The sequence below is a fragment of the Vollenhovia emeryi genome, unplaced genomic scaffold (assembly GCF_000949405.1).
Source record: "Vollenhovia emeryi isolate VEMERY1.0 unplaced genomic scaffold, V.emery_V1.0 DF939264.1, whole genome shotgun sequence".
NCBI classification, from domain to species: domain Eukaryota; kingdom Metazoa; phylum Arthropoda; class Insecta; order Hymenoptera; family Formicidae; genus Vollenhovia; species Vollenhovia emeryi.
The window spans coordinates 307,564-321,205 of NW_011967102.1; the positions used below are offsets into that span (position 1 = coordinate 307,564).

Below are 13,642 nucleotides of genomic sequence, written 5' to 3' on the forward strand. Positions count from 1 at the left end.
TGAATTTTACAACAGTTGCAAAGCAGCTTTTTCTGCCGAACGTAGCCAATGGCCGCGTTCAGCAGACACAACTGTTGAACGAGCGCTCAATGATTTCTTAACATGATTGGCTGGATCTAAAAGTATTAGCCAATCATACTGAGCGCTCACACAACAATTGGCCGCGTTCAGCAGACACAACTGTTGAGTGAGCGCTCAGTATGATTGGTTAATACTTTTAGATCCAGCCAATCATATTAAGAAATCACTGAGCGCTCACTCAACAGTTGTGTCTGCTGAACGCAGCTATTGTGTCTGCTGAACGCGGCCATTGATTCTCGGTTCTGTCTACAATGGTCGTAGTCGTAGTCGCTCGATAAGAATTGACCAATCGCAGTCGATTATTCTTACGACTACCACCATTGTAGGCAGAACCGAGAATCATTGGCCGCGTTCAGCAGACACAACTGTTGAGTGAGCGCTCAGTATGATTGGTTAACACTTTTAGATCCTTAATATGATTGGCTGGATCTAAAAGTATTAACCAATCATACTGAGCGCTCACTCAACAGTTGTGTCTGCTGAACGCGGCCATTGTAGCGGAGGCTTTAGGGTTCTCTCGGTGCAAATCTGGGAAAACGTGGTGCAGAAAGTGCAGGTGGTACGCACAGATTAACGGGTATCGTTATGACGTGCGCTGTCGAAATGAAAGAAAAGTAGAGATATGCCCAACGTTGCGTACTTTTCATCCTGCATTTTCTAATTGTTAAATATCCGAGTTGAGATGTTATCATTAGGATGTCCGCACTGTTACGGAGTATGGCTGGCTGCGCTCGTTGTAATTTTGGTACGTCGAGGTTATCTTGCACCTGCTGTCTGAATCGAATACGTGTCACGTTGTCAACAATTTAAAGAACGACTTTATTGTAAAATTTTATTTTACGCAATCGTAAGATACAATCAAACAACTGTTCCTTCAATGCAGCGTCTTTTACAGACTTGTACTGTTTTAGTTTTTTGTGATAATATATGCGACGAGCGAGCGATACCCCAAGATCTCGAGAGACAAAAGCGAAAAGTTCTTCCTCGACTGTCGGACAAAGACAAAAGAGGCGTTCCCTTCGTTGCAGGATCCCTGGAGCGTACACCTCAGCGTCATTATACCTGCTTACAATGAGGAGCAGAGACGTAAGGGTCTATTCAGACAAACTTGCATAGCGCACAAACATATGCGTAAGGAACCTGATTGGGCCATAAGTGTATGCATAAGGAAGTAAACCAATCAATTTCTTTATGCATACCCATACAGCACCGAAGCTTTCAGAAATATTTCAGAAACTTTGCAACAATGTTTTCTGAAATGTTTCTGAAAGCTTCGGTGCTGTATGGGTATACAAGTTTGCCTGGATAGAACTTAAAACTCGTTGCGCAAGTGTTATATCTAGACGTTGTTTGTATGTGTGATTTACGCACTTTAACTTATATTCAAGTGCCCCCGATGCTGGACGAGTGTCTGGGATACTTGGAGGAGCGTAGCAAGTCTGGATTGACTTACGAGGTGATAGTAGTCAGCGACGGCAGTACAGACAAGACTGTGGATTTGGCGCATTCTTACGCATCAAGATACAACACACTGAGAGTATTGAACCTTGTAACAAATAGAGGGAAGGGTGGTGCTGTAAGACTGGTTAGTAATTCTAGGGTTTAATTAAGTCATGATTTTAGATTGTAATGCAAATTAAATTTTAATTCGTTTAATCAAGGGTATGCTGAGCGCAAGGGGCAGCGCTTTGTTATTCGCAGATGCAGATGGTGCTACCAAGTTTAACGATTTAAAAAAATTAGATGAGAGTTTGACAAACGTTTTAGGATGTAAGTTGAAAAAGAGCCAAAATATATATTTAATTAAACGTTTAATTTCTTTCTATTAAATAGTTCTCTAACGGTTCTAATGAAAAGTACAGATTGTATATTAGGGTCACTAATTCTAATCAATTTATATCAGTCGATTACACGAGTGAACCTGAGAAAACGGCGTCGTCCGACGCGGTGATATGTGGATCAAGAGCGCATTTAGAGAAAGAAGAGACTGCCAAACGAACCTACTTCCGACTTCTTCTCATGTACGGATTTCACTTCCTAGTCTGGCTGCTGTGCGTCAGAGGCATTAGAGATACGCAATGCGGATTCAAACTCCTAACGAGAAAATCAGCGAGAACGATATTCGAGGCGTTGCACGTTGAACGCTGGGCATTTGACGTAGAGATGCTCTACATCGCTCAGACTCTCAACATTCCCGTGACTGAAATAGCGGTTAACTGGACGGAAATAGAGGGCTCCAAGATAATACCGTTTTGGAGCTGGCTGCAGATGGGCAGGGATTTATTCTTTATCTGGCTTAGATACACAATCGGAGCGTGGAGGATAAATAAACCTAAAACGACTTAATATCCACGTGTAAAAAGTCCATCGAGAGATTTCCATATTGAATCCTTGCTCTTTCTCCTGATCTTTTTATACGACTATTTTTCATAATAAAGTACATTACGAAAATTATACACACATAGAGAACACGGCTTTTATAAAATTCTTTGCAAATGATATGCAAGGAGGTAATAAAAAAGGGCAAATACGATTGTAAGATAAGTGATTAAGAGCAATGAAAGATCTTTAACGTGAAAATCAATGATAGCTACGTATATAGGATAAATCAATAGTATTGTAATATACACAAAATTTTCAATACTTTGAGCACTATTGCAACAGCATATTCCTGAGACCAAATCAAGTAAAAAAAAGTCCTGTACTACTTTTTCCTCCGACAAACAGCTATCGAGATATCACGAGCTCTGAGGATATTAACTGATATCTAGCTTCAAAGAAACGAATTTATTTTAAATTATTAATCTTATCGCAATAGTTGAGATGAAAGATACATTTCCTACGTTTCCTTTTCGTTGCTATCAGTTATTAGAGTATATTTTATCAATCGAGTTTCAAACGAAATTCTTTTCCGTTTAATATTAAACGGCCACGTGTGCGTTACCGAACGTGCGTCAGCTCGAGAATCTGAGAGCGGCAATCCCCTAGAACCTTCTTTCGCAAGGAAAGTAACTTTATTTAATTTACGGTACACCTGAAAACGTAATTTGAGAACGAAAAAACAATTTGTCAATACTGCTAACGGGTGCATCTTTTAGAACAGAAACTTTTCGCATCTTCCTCCAACGCCCGTACCATTTCAAGTGCGAAAAGTGCGACGAGGCGCACCTGCGAAGTACAGACCCAACGCATTTCGGAACGCAGTACCGGTTGACATTGGTCAGTCGAATCCGTATATAAAGTGACGTGTCTCGACTGTGACGCGTGACGCTCGGGAAGTTTCAGCGTAAGCGCGACCGCAGTTGTCACTGTCAGTGCTATTATCTGCGCCCTTACAGACGCAATATCGCGCAAGTTATCGCATCGTTGTCTCACTTTGTCGTGACATTCCTCACCAATTACTCGCGAAGATGTCTTTCATCTCGCCGATGCCGAGCCAGCAATTTCTCTGGGACGTGTTCCAGAGGTACGGTGTCCCATTCTATACAATTATTCTATTATTTTGCCACGTTTCAACGAATTATTTTGTAATTGTCGCGCGACGTCGCTTAATACGCATCTCCTGTTTCCAAACACTCTCGGACGCCTGCAGTTAGCAGTTCTTTTTGCACGTCGGGAAATCCTCGGTTTTCAGATATCAGTTTAACCTGCTCTGCTGAGTTTTAACTTTCTGTTCCTTTACTCTGCGCAATAGGCATCTAACGGTGCTTTCCATTTAGCGACACGAGTCGACACAAGCGTCGGCCTGACCTTTTTCAACATCCAGTAAACAACGAAGATAAAATGTTACTTGTGTCAACTTGTGTCGAAAATGGGGCGAAATTCCGTTTCCACGCCCTGGCGGAATCGCGCGTCGATAAATTTAAAACTTGAAGTGAAACGCATTCAACAGCATTGTTATTAATAACGTTTACTTGTGATAATTAATGTTAATGACTTCATCAGGGTGGATAAGGACAGGTCCGGTACGATCACTGCGGACGAGCTGCAGCAGGCTCTCTCGAACGGCACGTGGACGCCGTTCAATCCTGAAACTGTACGTCTAATGATTGGTACGACACGTTTACAGTACATCTTGAAAATGACCATGTGAATTTATGATGCATAGATTGTCTCTGTAGTTACTTCTATTCTTCAAATCTTGCATCTTCTGTAGCGCTAAACGGAAAAGACCGAACGCCTGTCGCTTGACGCTAGAAAAACTAGTTGGACGTATACTGTTAGCTCCGTTCACAATCGTAGCATGTCGCGCACTCTCTTGCAATGCCTTATCATTGTAAAATGATTGCCTCTTCAAATATATAATCGTCGTAAAATGATACGATGCCGATTTGCATGGTCCTTTGATATTATTGTCATTTTGTTTCCTTGCTTCTGTTGGCACAGGTATGTTTGATAAAACCGATCCTGCTACAGGTATGTTTGACAAAAAGCAGGCAGGCACGGTCAGCTTCGAAGAATTCGGAGCGCTGTGGAAGTACGTCACCGATTGGGAGAGTTGCTTCCGGTCGTTTGACCGCGACAACAGCGGCAACATCGATCGCAACGAGCTGAAGACGGCCCTCACGAACTTCGGGTACCGACTGACCGATCAGACGATCGACATGCTAATACGGAAGTACGATCGTGCCGGACGTGGCACGATTTACTTCGACGACTTCATTCAGTGCTGCATTGTCCTATATGTAAGTATAGGTGTCTAGGTGTTAACCCGGCGAGAGTGTGGTGAAAAAATGTAACAAGGAGTATGTGGCAGGGTATGACTCGAGGCGCAGGCTGCCGCGACACTGCGATCACGCCACTATCCCCTCCCGCACCCCTTTAACTCCAGTTACTCAAAGCAACAACAGATTTGAAGGTCACAAACAAAAAATACACGCAAATAAGTAACATGGTGGGTATGACATACCCTGCCACACTCTCGCCGGGTTAATGGTCAGGTCTTGTATTCATGACTGTCTCGAGATCGTCTTTAGATACTCCGTAGCCAATGAGACGTTCTGTACGGCATCCTTAGATAAATTCAAGACTGTCTTGAATATAAAAGATCCGACTATAAATACCGGCCTAGAGGTTTAAATTGTTTCATTAAGCGTGGCTTCGATTGAGCAACTGATCTCCACGAATTAAATATACGTTTAAAGGAGTTATCTTTATCGTCAATTATAAATTTAAATAATATTGACCGATATTTTGGAGTCTACATGTTTGATCGTGAAAAATAGGCTTGACTGATAATCTCGGAAATATGTTATCGCACTCGTTATGTGGAGATGTAACAATTGCACTTTTTATTTTCAGACCCTCACGTCTGCTTTTAGACGGTTGGATACAGACCTGGATGGCGTCATAACGATTCACTACGAACAATTTCTGGGCATGGTGTTTAATCTAAAGACATAAGTTGCGAGATCACTCTACGAACACTTTTTTTCTTGCCTGTTCGGCAGCATATTTAATATTTGAAGTTACACTTAAGATGCCAAATAAAGACGCAAGAATTTTTATATACTGTGTGTAAAAGAACTCAGAATCTCCAAAATTAGTATTTATCTATACATTTCGTTCGCCGTATTCAACTAAATTTGATCGAATTAATGAAGTCTTTTTGTAAATTAATTGCAAATTAAAATACATGTTTATTTATTTTTATCTTTTCAAATTCATAATGTTCCTAAATTCTTTTATCTGTGAAATGTAATTTCTCACGTGATATTCTTGTCAATTAAGAAATCTTGGAAATTCTGAAGTATATAACTGTTGAATAGGCAATTTGTATTAATACAAGCATACTGTTATATAAGAAATGACATAGTCCATTAATGCAAGTCAATTATAATAGCTTTTATCTGCTACGGGACGTAACTGGTCATTATTGTTTGCAAGTTAAATTCGAGCGCACTATGACTTCCAGCATTTCTATTACATATATACACACATATATATATATATATACTGTTATTTAATGAAAGAACTTATACAGATATACGTGTAATTATAAGCAACGATGAAGAAAACTGACGAACAACCCACATTTCTTGATATGCTGTTACACACTTTGTGCATATTAAAATTTGTCGATACATGTAAAAGTATATTCATATAGTTGTATTTTTCTATAAGTATACCAATATAGTTATATATGATAAATGGTCGAAAAATATATTTCTTCTACAAAGCGATTCACTGCGTGTCACTTTCCTACAGGGTCAGGAGGCGCAGGTCAAAAGATACACAGACAGATTGCGGTAAAGATATTGAGTTTATTAAAATTTTTATCTTAATAATAACTTCACTTTCGTTTTTTACAATTTGCTCTAATTATTTCTTGCTCTCAAGTTTACAACTTTTAGGTCTCTGCTGGTGTATCGATGCATTGAGATCTTTCTGGCAATTGGAATATGCCATACCTAATCCGAAGCCAGCACCGGTTATAATGGGCCACTTCCTTCCTATAGAGAAAATTCAGCATCCATATACAAGTCTCGTAACACAATTGAAGAATAGTTTGACAAAACTAGATAGTATAAGATTTCCTTCAATTTCTTTCACAAGTCATTTGATTGAAACATTTGCTCTTATCCAAATGTGTCGCCGTCGAATCTCTAGGATATGTTAATATAGCACTAATTATATCCATAAAAGCACCGATTCTTAATACAAGATAAAGAAAACCTATTTTGTAATAACTAAATTACAAATAAGATAATCACATAGTTTGATTTCGAATTAAAGGAATCTTAAAACAATCAACTCGAATGACGTCACTTAACAAAGAAATTACAAAACTAGTGAATACTGATTAATCATCGAGACTTAAACAATATATAAAGACACACGAATATATAAATTCCAAGTCATCGTGTGACAGATAACTATTTGAACACTGAACGAAAATGAATACTTTAACAATGAAATAAACTTGAAACACGCTAGATACTCCAGGATGCCAGACCGAAGATACTCCGGGTGTCTACGTCTCAAAATATCTTGCTATTGACTCAACGATTATAACAATAAATACAGTTATGTCACAGGGGTGTAAGAGCGCGAAATACACGCACACATAGCCGCGGCAAGGCGAGCTTACTTTTGAAGAAAAACAGAGAGAAGATTCCGCCGAGAGCCACGCCGCCACCTGAAAAATAAAAGAGAAACCTGTCAGTGAACGCTCGCGGACGCGGCGTCATTCGTCGTCGCGGACGGCACGGTAGCGATAATTACCCAGCTTGAGGATGGCGTCCGTGAAGCAGCGGTCCCACTTTCGTCCGATCTCGTCCTCGGCCCACACGGCGCCGGCCATTTTTACTGCTTATAATACCGCGGCCGTTACGTCATTTGCGCGAAAGGAGACGTTCACGTGCATCCGACGATCGGTCATATTGATCCCCCGCGAATTCGCACGCCTCTCTCCGTTTCGTTTCGGCCGCGCAGTCGCAGATGCCGGGAGTCGCGAACCGCCGGCGATAGAGATCTATCTTGTAAGGTAATAAAATGTACTAGTACTTAGTACTTACACATGGTACGGCATTTGCTTTCAACTTTGTCATTGCTGAAGATGACCGGTTTAAAAATTTCTCATTAAAATGTAAAGAGCACAGGGGCCCGATTCTCGAAATCATTCGAAGAAGAAACGTATACGAATATTCTGCTCTGACAGAAAAGATGCAAGTCGATTGGTTAAAGCCATGCGAATAGCCAATCAACTTGCAACTTTTCTGTGAGAGCAGAATTTTCGCATACGTTTCTTCTTCGAATAAATTCAAGAATCGAGCCCCAGGACACTTCTGTCCGTTATAGCCTCTTATAAAGAAAGAAGCTATTTACTTAATTTATTTAAATTAATTTAACTTAATTAATTAATTTATTTATTTATTTATTATACTTATTATATTTATTTTATTTTGTATTTAGAAATCATCCCACATTATTCATTAGTATAACCAATAGACAAGCCGGCGAAAGATCTGGGGAGCGATCGCGTGCACCGATCGAATTCGAATTCGAGAAGGAATATGCCATCCGATACCACTCTTCGTACATGATCAATCTATGGTCTGAGGGAAACTATCCTATAATAAATAAGCATGAACCATGAAACCTGTAGAGTAGAAACGTATGAGAAGTCGACCGATCGAATTCGATCGTGCACGTGATCGCTCCCCAGATCCGACAGCGAGTTAACACGAATCAATAATGACTCAGCGTTTTTTTAATCATATTGTCGCGTCGAATGAGTCTAATTTCATCGATTTTGGAGGCAAGGGAGCTAAACTGAATAATTACCACTTTATAAAGTGCGCGGAGTGACGAAACATGGCGGACCAATCACTGCGTGCTTCCTTATGGCCAGACTGATTAGAGTTTTTAGCATGGAGAATATGTATAAGGAGACCATGGATTCAAACGTGTTGAATTAGGCAGTGGACCGGCCTAAGACAGCGATTTTTAATAATTAATAACTCGTTAACTATTGCAAAACCTGTAAAGTGGTACAGGACTTTTCGACTTAGTCTAGTCCACTCTATCCCACAATAAGCGTTGATGCGGGTATTACATAACACCCTGTATATACATTTTCAGTACTGGCAGTAAATATCGGAACACAGCCTATGTAGACGAGGCTGAACAGACCTAAAGGCCTATGTCCACGATGCTAGAACTTGATCCAAGTTCTAGTTCCGAGAAATGTATAGCCAATCAACTTGCAGCTTTTATGGAATAGCTGCGAGTTCATTGGCTACACATTTCTCGGAATTAGAACTTGGACCAAGTTCTAGCATCGTGGACATTGGGCTTTAGAACTTGGACCGAGCATCGTGGACACAGGCCTTTATGAGGTGTCTGGGGTATTTTAAGTTAGGGGAAAGTGCTGGAAACGACAACACTGTTGCATAGCAACTCGCTTCACCCACGTCGAGCGCGATAGGCACTAGGCAGGTGCGCTGGCCTGTGGTCCGCGAGCGTTTGATCGGGGGTGAGGACGAGTTTTCACCGGGGCACCGTTCGGCCGTGCGGAGATGGCTCCGTACATAAAAACATAAAAATAAAAACGTGAGAGCGACTTGCGCGTGCGCGCACCGCCACGGCCAGCTGTACATCCGGCGGAGCAGTGCGGAGCACACACACGTCGTCTCGAGGGAGGAAAGAGAGATCGGCACGCTCGCGGTCCGCAAGTCCGGTGTTGTAGCGGCAGTGACAAAGAAGGAGGAAAAGAGAGAGAGAGAGAAAGCGAGCGCGAGTGCACGCGTGCGAGGACCGATCGGAAGCGCTCGCGTCATTGACAATCGACACGGCGCGTGGGTGGATCGCGGGGAGACGCGCGAGCGCCAATTTTCACGCGCGGGAGACACCGGGAGCGGAGAGCCGTGCGTGCGCGCTCGCGCGCGCGCGCGCGCGTGCGGATCCACGTAGGTGTGGGATGCACGAGGGGACGCGCGTGCGCGCCTAGGGAATCGCTACGCCCCGCCGTTGCCTGTCTGCGGCGGATCGGTGGACGGAGCCGCGCTTCGTGAGTCGCGCTACGAACGGAACCGCGGGTCGCGCGCGGAGCCGAGTGAGGTCCGTCGCGCCGAGCCGAGAGAGTCGAGCCCCCGAGGGTGGAAGGAGTCGTCGCCGCGTCGCGCCGAGTGGTCGACGGATAGCCCGGAGTAGAAGCGTCGGTGGCCAGCGAGAGTCGCGAGCGCCCGCGACTCGCTCGCTCAGGTAAATCCCCGCGGCGCTCCGCGCGGCGCGTAATGGAGGTGCCGACGACCGCGAGGCGCGCTCTCGGCAGTACCAGCAGCACCGGCAGCAGCAACAGCAGGAGTGGGAGCGGCAACAGCAGCGACTGCGACAGCAACAACAACAACAGCGGCAGCAGGAGCGACAACGGCGCAACCGTGCGCAGCAACGACTGTCACTGTCACCTCCACCACCACCGCTACGACCACCGCCACTGTAATGCCGTGCTGTGCCGCGTCTTCAGAGCGTGAGCCGCGCGATTTCTGTCGTCGACTGTTCCGGCACCCGGCATCATCCCGGCGGCCGCCGCCGGGCGCGAGAGGCGGCTCGAAATTGCTATGGGATCGTCCGGTACGGCGAGGCCGCACCACGCCGCAACGACCGCTCGATTCCTCCCGCTGCCGTGACGTTCGCCGACCATCGTCCGAACCGCGAGTAGGAGCACCTCAGATACGCTTCCTCGGCGTGCCGCGACGCACCGCGCCCTTCCACGTCCGCGTCCCACGTCCCGTCGATCGCTGCTAAACGGTCGCCCGGCGCTGGCGAGGGGGACGAGACCGCACGGCGAGAGGTTAGGCTGGCATGGGGATTGATCCCCGTGAGGTGGCATCGTCCGTCGAACTCTGACAATCAGCCAGCCAGCCCCCTCGGCACCCTCTCTCCACTCTTTCTTTCGTCTCCCCCCTCCCCCTTTCCCTTCCCTTCTGTCGCCGCCACCCGCGCGCGTCCTACCCTTCCGCGCCCTACAACGGTGTACACCGCGCCCGCGCGTGCCCTTTTCCGCCTGCGGGAACTGCGGCGAGTGTGCCGCGCGGCGTCTGTGTCGTGCCCGTCGTGCCCGTCGTCCGCGCTTCCCAGGGGCGCGCGGGATATGCCCCGCACGGGGATCGATCCCCGTCACTGACCCAAAACTGACATCGCCGCCGCCGCCGTCGTCGTCATTGTCGCCGTCGGCGCGAGTGTGGTGAGAAATCGGTGTGCGCCCAGTTGGATCGTGTATCGATAGGAAAATCGCCGCAACCGTGGATAACAACGGCCGGTACGAGATGCAGAAGCGGGACAGCAGGGATAATCGCGGCGACAAGGAGCTCGGGGCGCGCAGCTCCGAGCGCGACCAGGAGGTCGCCAAACGGACCTCCAGGGGCAGCGGTAACGCCGCCCGGTCGAACGTGCACTCGTCCCGGCACAGCGTCACCTCGTCCTCCGGCGTGCTCATGGTCGGCCCGAACTTCCGGGTCGGCAAGAAAATTGGCTGTGGAAACTTCGGGGAGCTTCGTCTCGGTGAGTCCCAGGGGCAGGGGGAGGGGAGGTTAAGTCGTTTCTCGAGAGGGAGGGGGAGGGGGGGATGAGCGATGCCTACACTTTTTCAGAAAGTCAGACGAGATTTGACGCGCAGACGTAGCGTTTCGTTATCGTCCGAGCGTCCCGCGAATCTGCGACGTTGATCTTGGCGGCGGGTTTCCTGATAAAATTATCATCGATTTTTCCGCGGCGAAAGGCAGAGGGACGCCGACGGTCGTCGAGGGCGACTGAGAGAGAGAGAGAGGGGGATGCCTGGTGGACTTGAGTCTGGGGCGCGCGAATAAAGAACAAAGTCGCGTATTGCCTCGGTTAATTCTTTAAGTGCGATCCGACGTGATTGCGATTCGACGCCACGGCTTACGAAGACACGCCGTAACTCGAGGCGAAAAGTGAAAGATGAACGACGACCTCCCTCGACGTTTTCGCCGGGGAAAAGTCGACTCTAAATCAAGGCGGCCTGCCGTTACAATTAAGGCCGCGAGAATCGCGGGACGCCATTCATACGTCGCGCGAATATGAAAATCCGTTTTAGACAATTTTAGAATGGACCTCGTTCCCGAACGGGAGCGACGCTCGCCACGCCGAGCGCTTCCCGGTTCTCAAAGGCGTTACGTTACTTTTGTCGCGATGTTATTTTTACACGTCGAATTAATTCTTCGCGAAGAAACGCCGGAAGCGGCACCGATCTGCGAGAGACCGCGCTGCGAGGTTAATTCTAAGAGAAATAATTTCTCGCTCGATTGTCGCGAATATTCCGCGATTTACGGCGCGAAGCGTGACGCGCTAAGAAAATTCTCAAACCGTTGAAAGACTTGTTCACCGCGAATGTAGACAAAGCACGTACGCACAATGGATTAAGAAACTTGAAAAAAAAACTGTTAAATATTTATCGCGATTTCGCATACAGTGCGAAGAATACAGTTTTATTTCGCATAAATTCGTCGAGACGCCGAAAAGGAGATAAGATAAAAACGCCGCGCCGAGAAAAGATTCCGGAATGCCGCCAGGAGCGACGAAAGGACACGCGAACTCGTGTATCTCGCAAAGGGAAAAAAAAATAAGGATAAAGAAAACGACACGCTACGTCGCGTCACGTGGCCCAGCGTTTTTACGAATCGAGCCGCGAGCAGTGTTTACCCGCAATCTGCAGCGTTGCGCTGCGAAATTAGAAGTTATCAGCCCCTCGGGCGCTCGGCGGAGGGAGCTTGTGTGACTAATGACGTCTGCCGCGTGCTGAAAACAATGATTCTAACATCGGCAGAGGCTAACGCTCTCCCGATTATCGCGGCAGTGGCATAATACCGTGCGGTTCTACATACTGACGCTACTGTACGTAGACCGGAAGCCCGCAAATATTGATGTTCCACCCGCGAAGCTTCGACGTGTTTTCTCGCAATTATTAATCGCAAACAGCGCGATATTTATTTTTTACCCCCCTTTGAATTGTAAAATTAAACGCCCCGGTCGCGCCGCTCGATCCGAATAGAAAAACGACGCGGTGTTTTCTAGGAAAACTTTGGGGAAATTTGCGACGATCTCTTTCGTCCCCCGGGTCGAAATTTTGGTCCTGTGTTGAACCTTTAATTCTATTATACGCTAGGACCTGAGACAGCGAAAGAGGCCGAACTGCAAGTACACAATTTACTCCTACTTTTTAAAGCTTTTAAAAACCCACTTCAATGCTAAATTGGCAAAAGTAGGTCCTTTTGAGTAGGAGCTAAAGTAAATTTTTAGAATTAATGATTCAAGGGAGGAGGACAATATAATGTCATCAAAGTAAGTTATTGCTGGTCTATGTAGGTGTGAATTATCCTTAAAAGTGTCAAAATTGAGGGAGAAACCGCTTACCAAAATCTTGTACACCAATGCCCACTAATGCCCAGTGAGCATAACACTTTATCTTATTATCTTATTTAATCTTATTTATCTTGTTTAATGTTATCTTATTTTATCTCGAGGGGAAATCGCTGAGGTGTACAGATTTGCGGCATTACTGGGCATTACTAGGCATTTTTGGGCATTAGGCCTTGCTGGAGCCTCATAAATATAAAATAAGATTAACTGGGCAATTAGTGGGCATTGGTGTACAAGATTTTGGTCGGCGATTTCCCCCTCGCTTTATCTTTATAATGCAAGATCTAATGCTTAAACAAATGTCCAAAAAATGCCTAGTAATGCCCAGTAATGCCGCAAATCTGTACACCACACTGCCCTCCGCGGTTTCCCCCTCAAAATAGTACCGAAATTTCGACTCGGAGCGCTCTCCTTTTTTTCTTTTCTACACTGAAAAAAATTTCTGGTTGAATTTGGACGAATCAGATAATTCCTTTAGGATTTACCAGAATTCCTTTAGGATTTACCAGAATTTCTGTAGGATTACAAGAATTCTGGTAAATCCTAAAGGAATTCTGGTAAATCCTAAAGGAATTATCTGATTCGTTCATATTCAACCAGAAATTTTTTTCAGTGTAGCAAAGTTTTCTATAATCGAAAACCTTACGGAAGCTCTTCGGCGCCTTCTCGAATTGAAAATTCG

The 13,642-nt window shown here is 45.5% G+C and overlaps 4 protein-coding genes across 15 annotated transcripts in view; 3 read left to right on the forward strand and 1 right to left on the reverse strand.

Annotated features, from left to right (window-relative positions):
• The first annotated feature begins 598 nt into the window (after positions 1-598).
• Positions 599-2,722, forward strand: LOC105559573 (dolichyl-phosphate beta-glucosyltransferase). The gene is made up of 5 exons (XM_012007969.1): positions 599-826; positions 993-1,167; positions 1,470-1,666; positions 1,743-1,851; positions 1,985-2,722. Exons 1-5 carry the CDS (start codon positions 764-766, stop codon positions 2,425-2,427), a joined length of 987 nt encoding a protein of 328 aa, XP_011863359.1. The 5' UTR covers positions 599-763; the 3' UTR covers positions 2,428-2,722.
• A 569-nt stretch (positions 2,723-3,291) lies between these two features.
• Positions 3,292-6,261, forward strand: LOC105559574 (programmed cell death protein 6). Of its 2 annotated transcripts, none has more exons than XM_012007970.1 (4): positions 3,292-3,547; positions 4,027-4,133; positions 4,468-4,766; positions 5,383-6,261. In XM_012007970.1, exons 1-4 carry the CDS (start codon positions 3,492-3,494, stop codon positions 5,482-5,484), a joined length of 564 nt encoding a protein of 187 aa, XP_011863360.1. In that variant the 5' UTR covers positions 3,292-3,491; the 3' UTR covers positions 5,485-6,261. The 2 variants fall into 2 exon arrangements, with proteins under 2 accessions (XP_011863360.1, XP_011863361.1); XM_012007971.1 differs by having other exon boundaries at positions 3,293-3,547; positions 4,498-4,766.
• A 121-nt stretch (positions 6,262-6,382) lies between these two features.
• LOC105559575 (MICOS complex subunit Mic10) lies at positions 6,383-7,578 on the reverse strand. Its single transcript, XM_012007972.1, has 3 exons — positions 7,306-7,578; positions 7,172-7,219; positions 6,383-6,533 (listed from the first exon to the last, which is right to left on the reverse strand). Exons 1-3 carry the CDS (start codon positions 7,382-7,384, stop codon positions 6,403-6,405), a joined length of 258 nt encoding a protein of 85 aa, XP_011863362.1. The 5' UTR covers positions 7,385-7,578; the 3' UTR covers positions 6,383-6,402.
• Positions 7,579-10,492: 2,914 nt separating this feature from the next.
• The window catches only part of LOC105559576 (casein kinase I), a 34,936-nt gene continuing 31,786 nt past the window's right edge, over positions 10,493-13,642 (forward strand). For 2 of the 11 annotated variants that reach the window (XM_012007973.1, XM_012007974.1), the window contains exon 1: positions 10,493-11,085. In XM_012007973.1, coding sequence (XP_011863363.1) covers positions 10,851-11,085 — 235 coding nt within the window. In that variant the 5' untranslated portion in view covers positions 10,493-10,850. The remainder of the gene's footprint in view (positions 11,086-13,642) is intronic. The other 9 variants (XM_012007976.1, XM_012007975.1, XM_012007980.1 and 6 more) reach the window with 7 other exon arrangements.

Coding starts and splice junctions, on each gene's coding strand:
- LOC105559573 (XM_012007969.1), top strand. CDS start 764: ATGTTATCATTAGGATGTCCGCACTGTTACGGAGTATGGCTGGCTGCG. Junction 1,168..1,469: donor TTACAATGAGGAGCAGAGAC/GTAAGGGTCTAT, acceptor CTTATATTCAAG/TGCCCCCGATGCTGGACGAG. Junction 1,667..1,742: donor AGGGTGGTGCTGTAAGACTG/GTTAGTAATTCT, acceptor CGTTTAATCAAG/GGTATGCTGAGCGCAAGGGG.
- LOC105559574 (XM_012007970.1), top strand. CDS start 3,492: ATGTCTTTCATCTCGCCGATGCCGAGCCAGCAATTTCTCTGGGACGTG. Junction 4,134..4,467: donor AACTGTACGTCTAATGATTG/GTACGACACGTT, acceptor CTGTTGGCACAG/GTATGTTTGATAAAACCGAT. Junction 4,767..5,382: donor AGTGCTGCATTGTCCTATAT/GTAAGTATAGGT, acceptor TTTTATTTTCAG/ACCCTCACGTCTGCTTTTAG.
- LOC105559575 (XM_012007972.1), bottom strand. CDS start 7,384: ATGGCCGGCGCCGTGTGGGCCGAGGACGAGATCGGACGAAAGTGGGAC. Junction 7,220..7,305: donor GGACGCCATCCTCAAGCTGG/GTAATTATCGCT, acceptor TTTATTTTTCAG/GTGGCGGCGTGGCTCTCGGC. Junction 6,534..7,171: donor CTCTCTGTTTTTCTTCAAAA/GTAAGCTCGCCT, acceptor TTTTCTCTATAG/GAAGGAAGTGGCCCATTATA.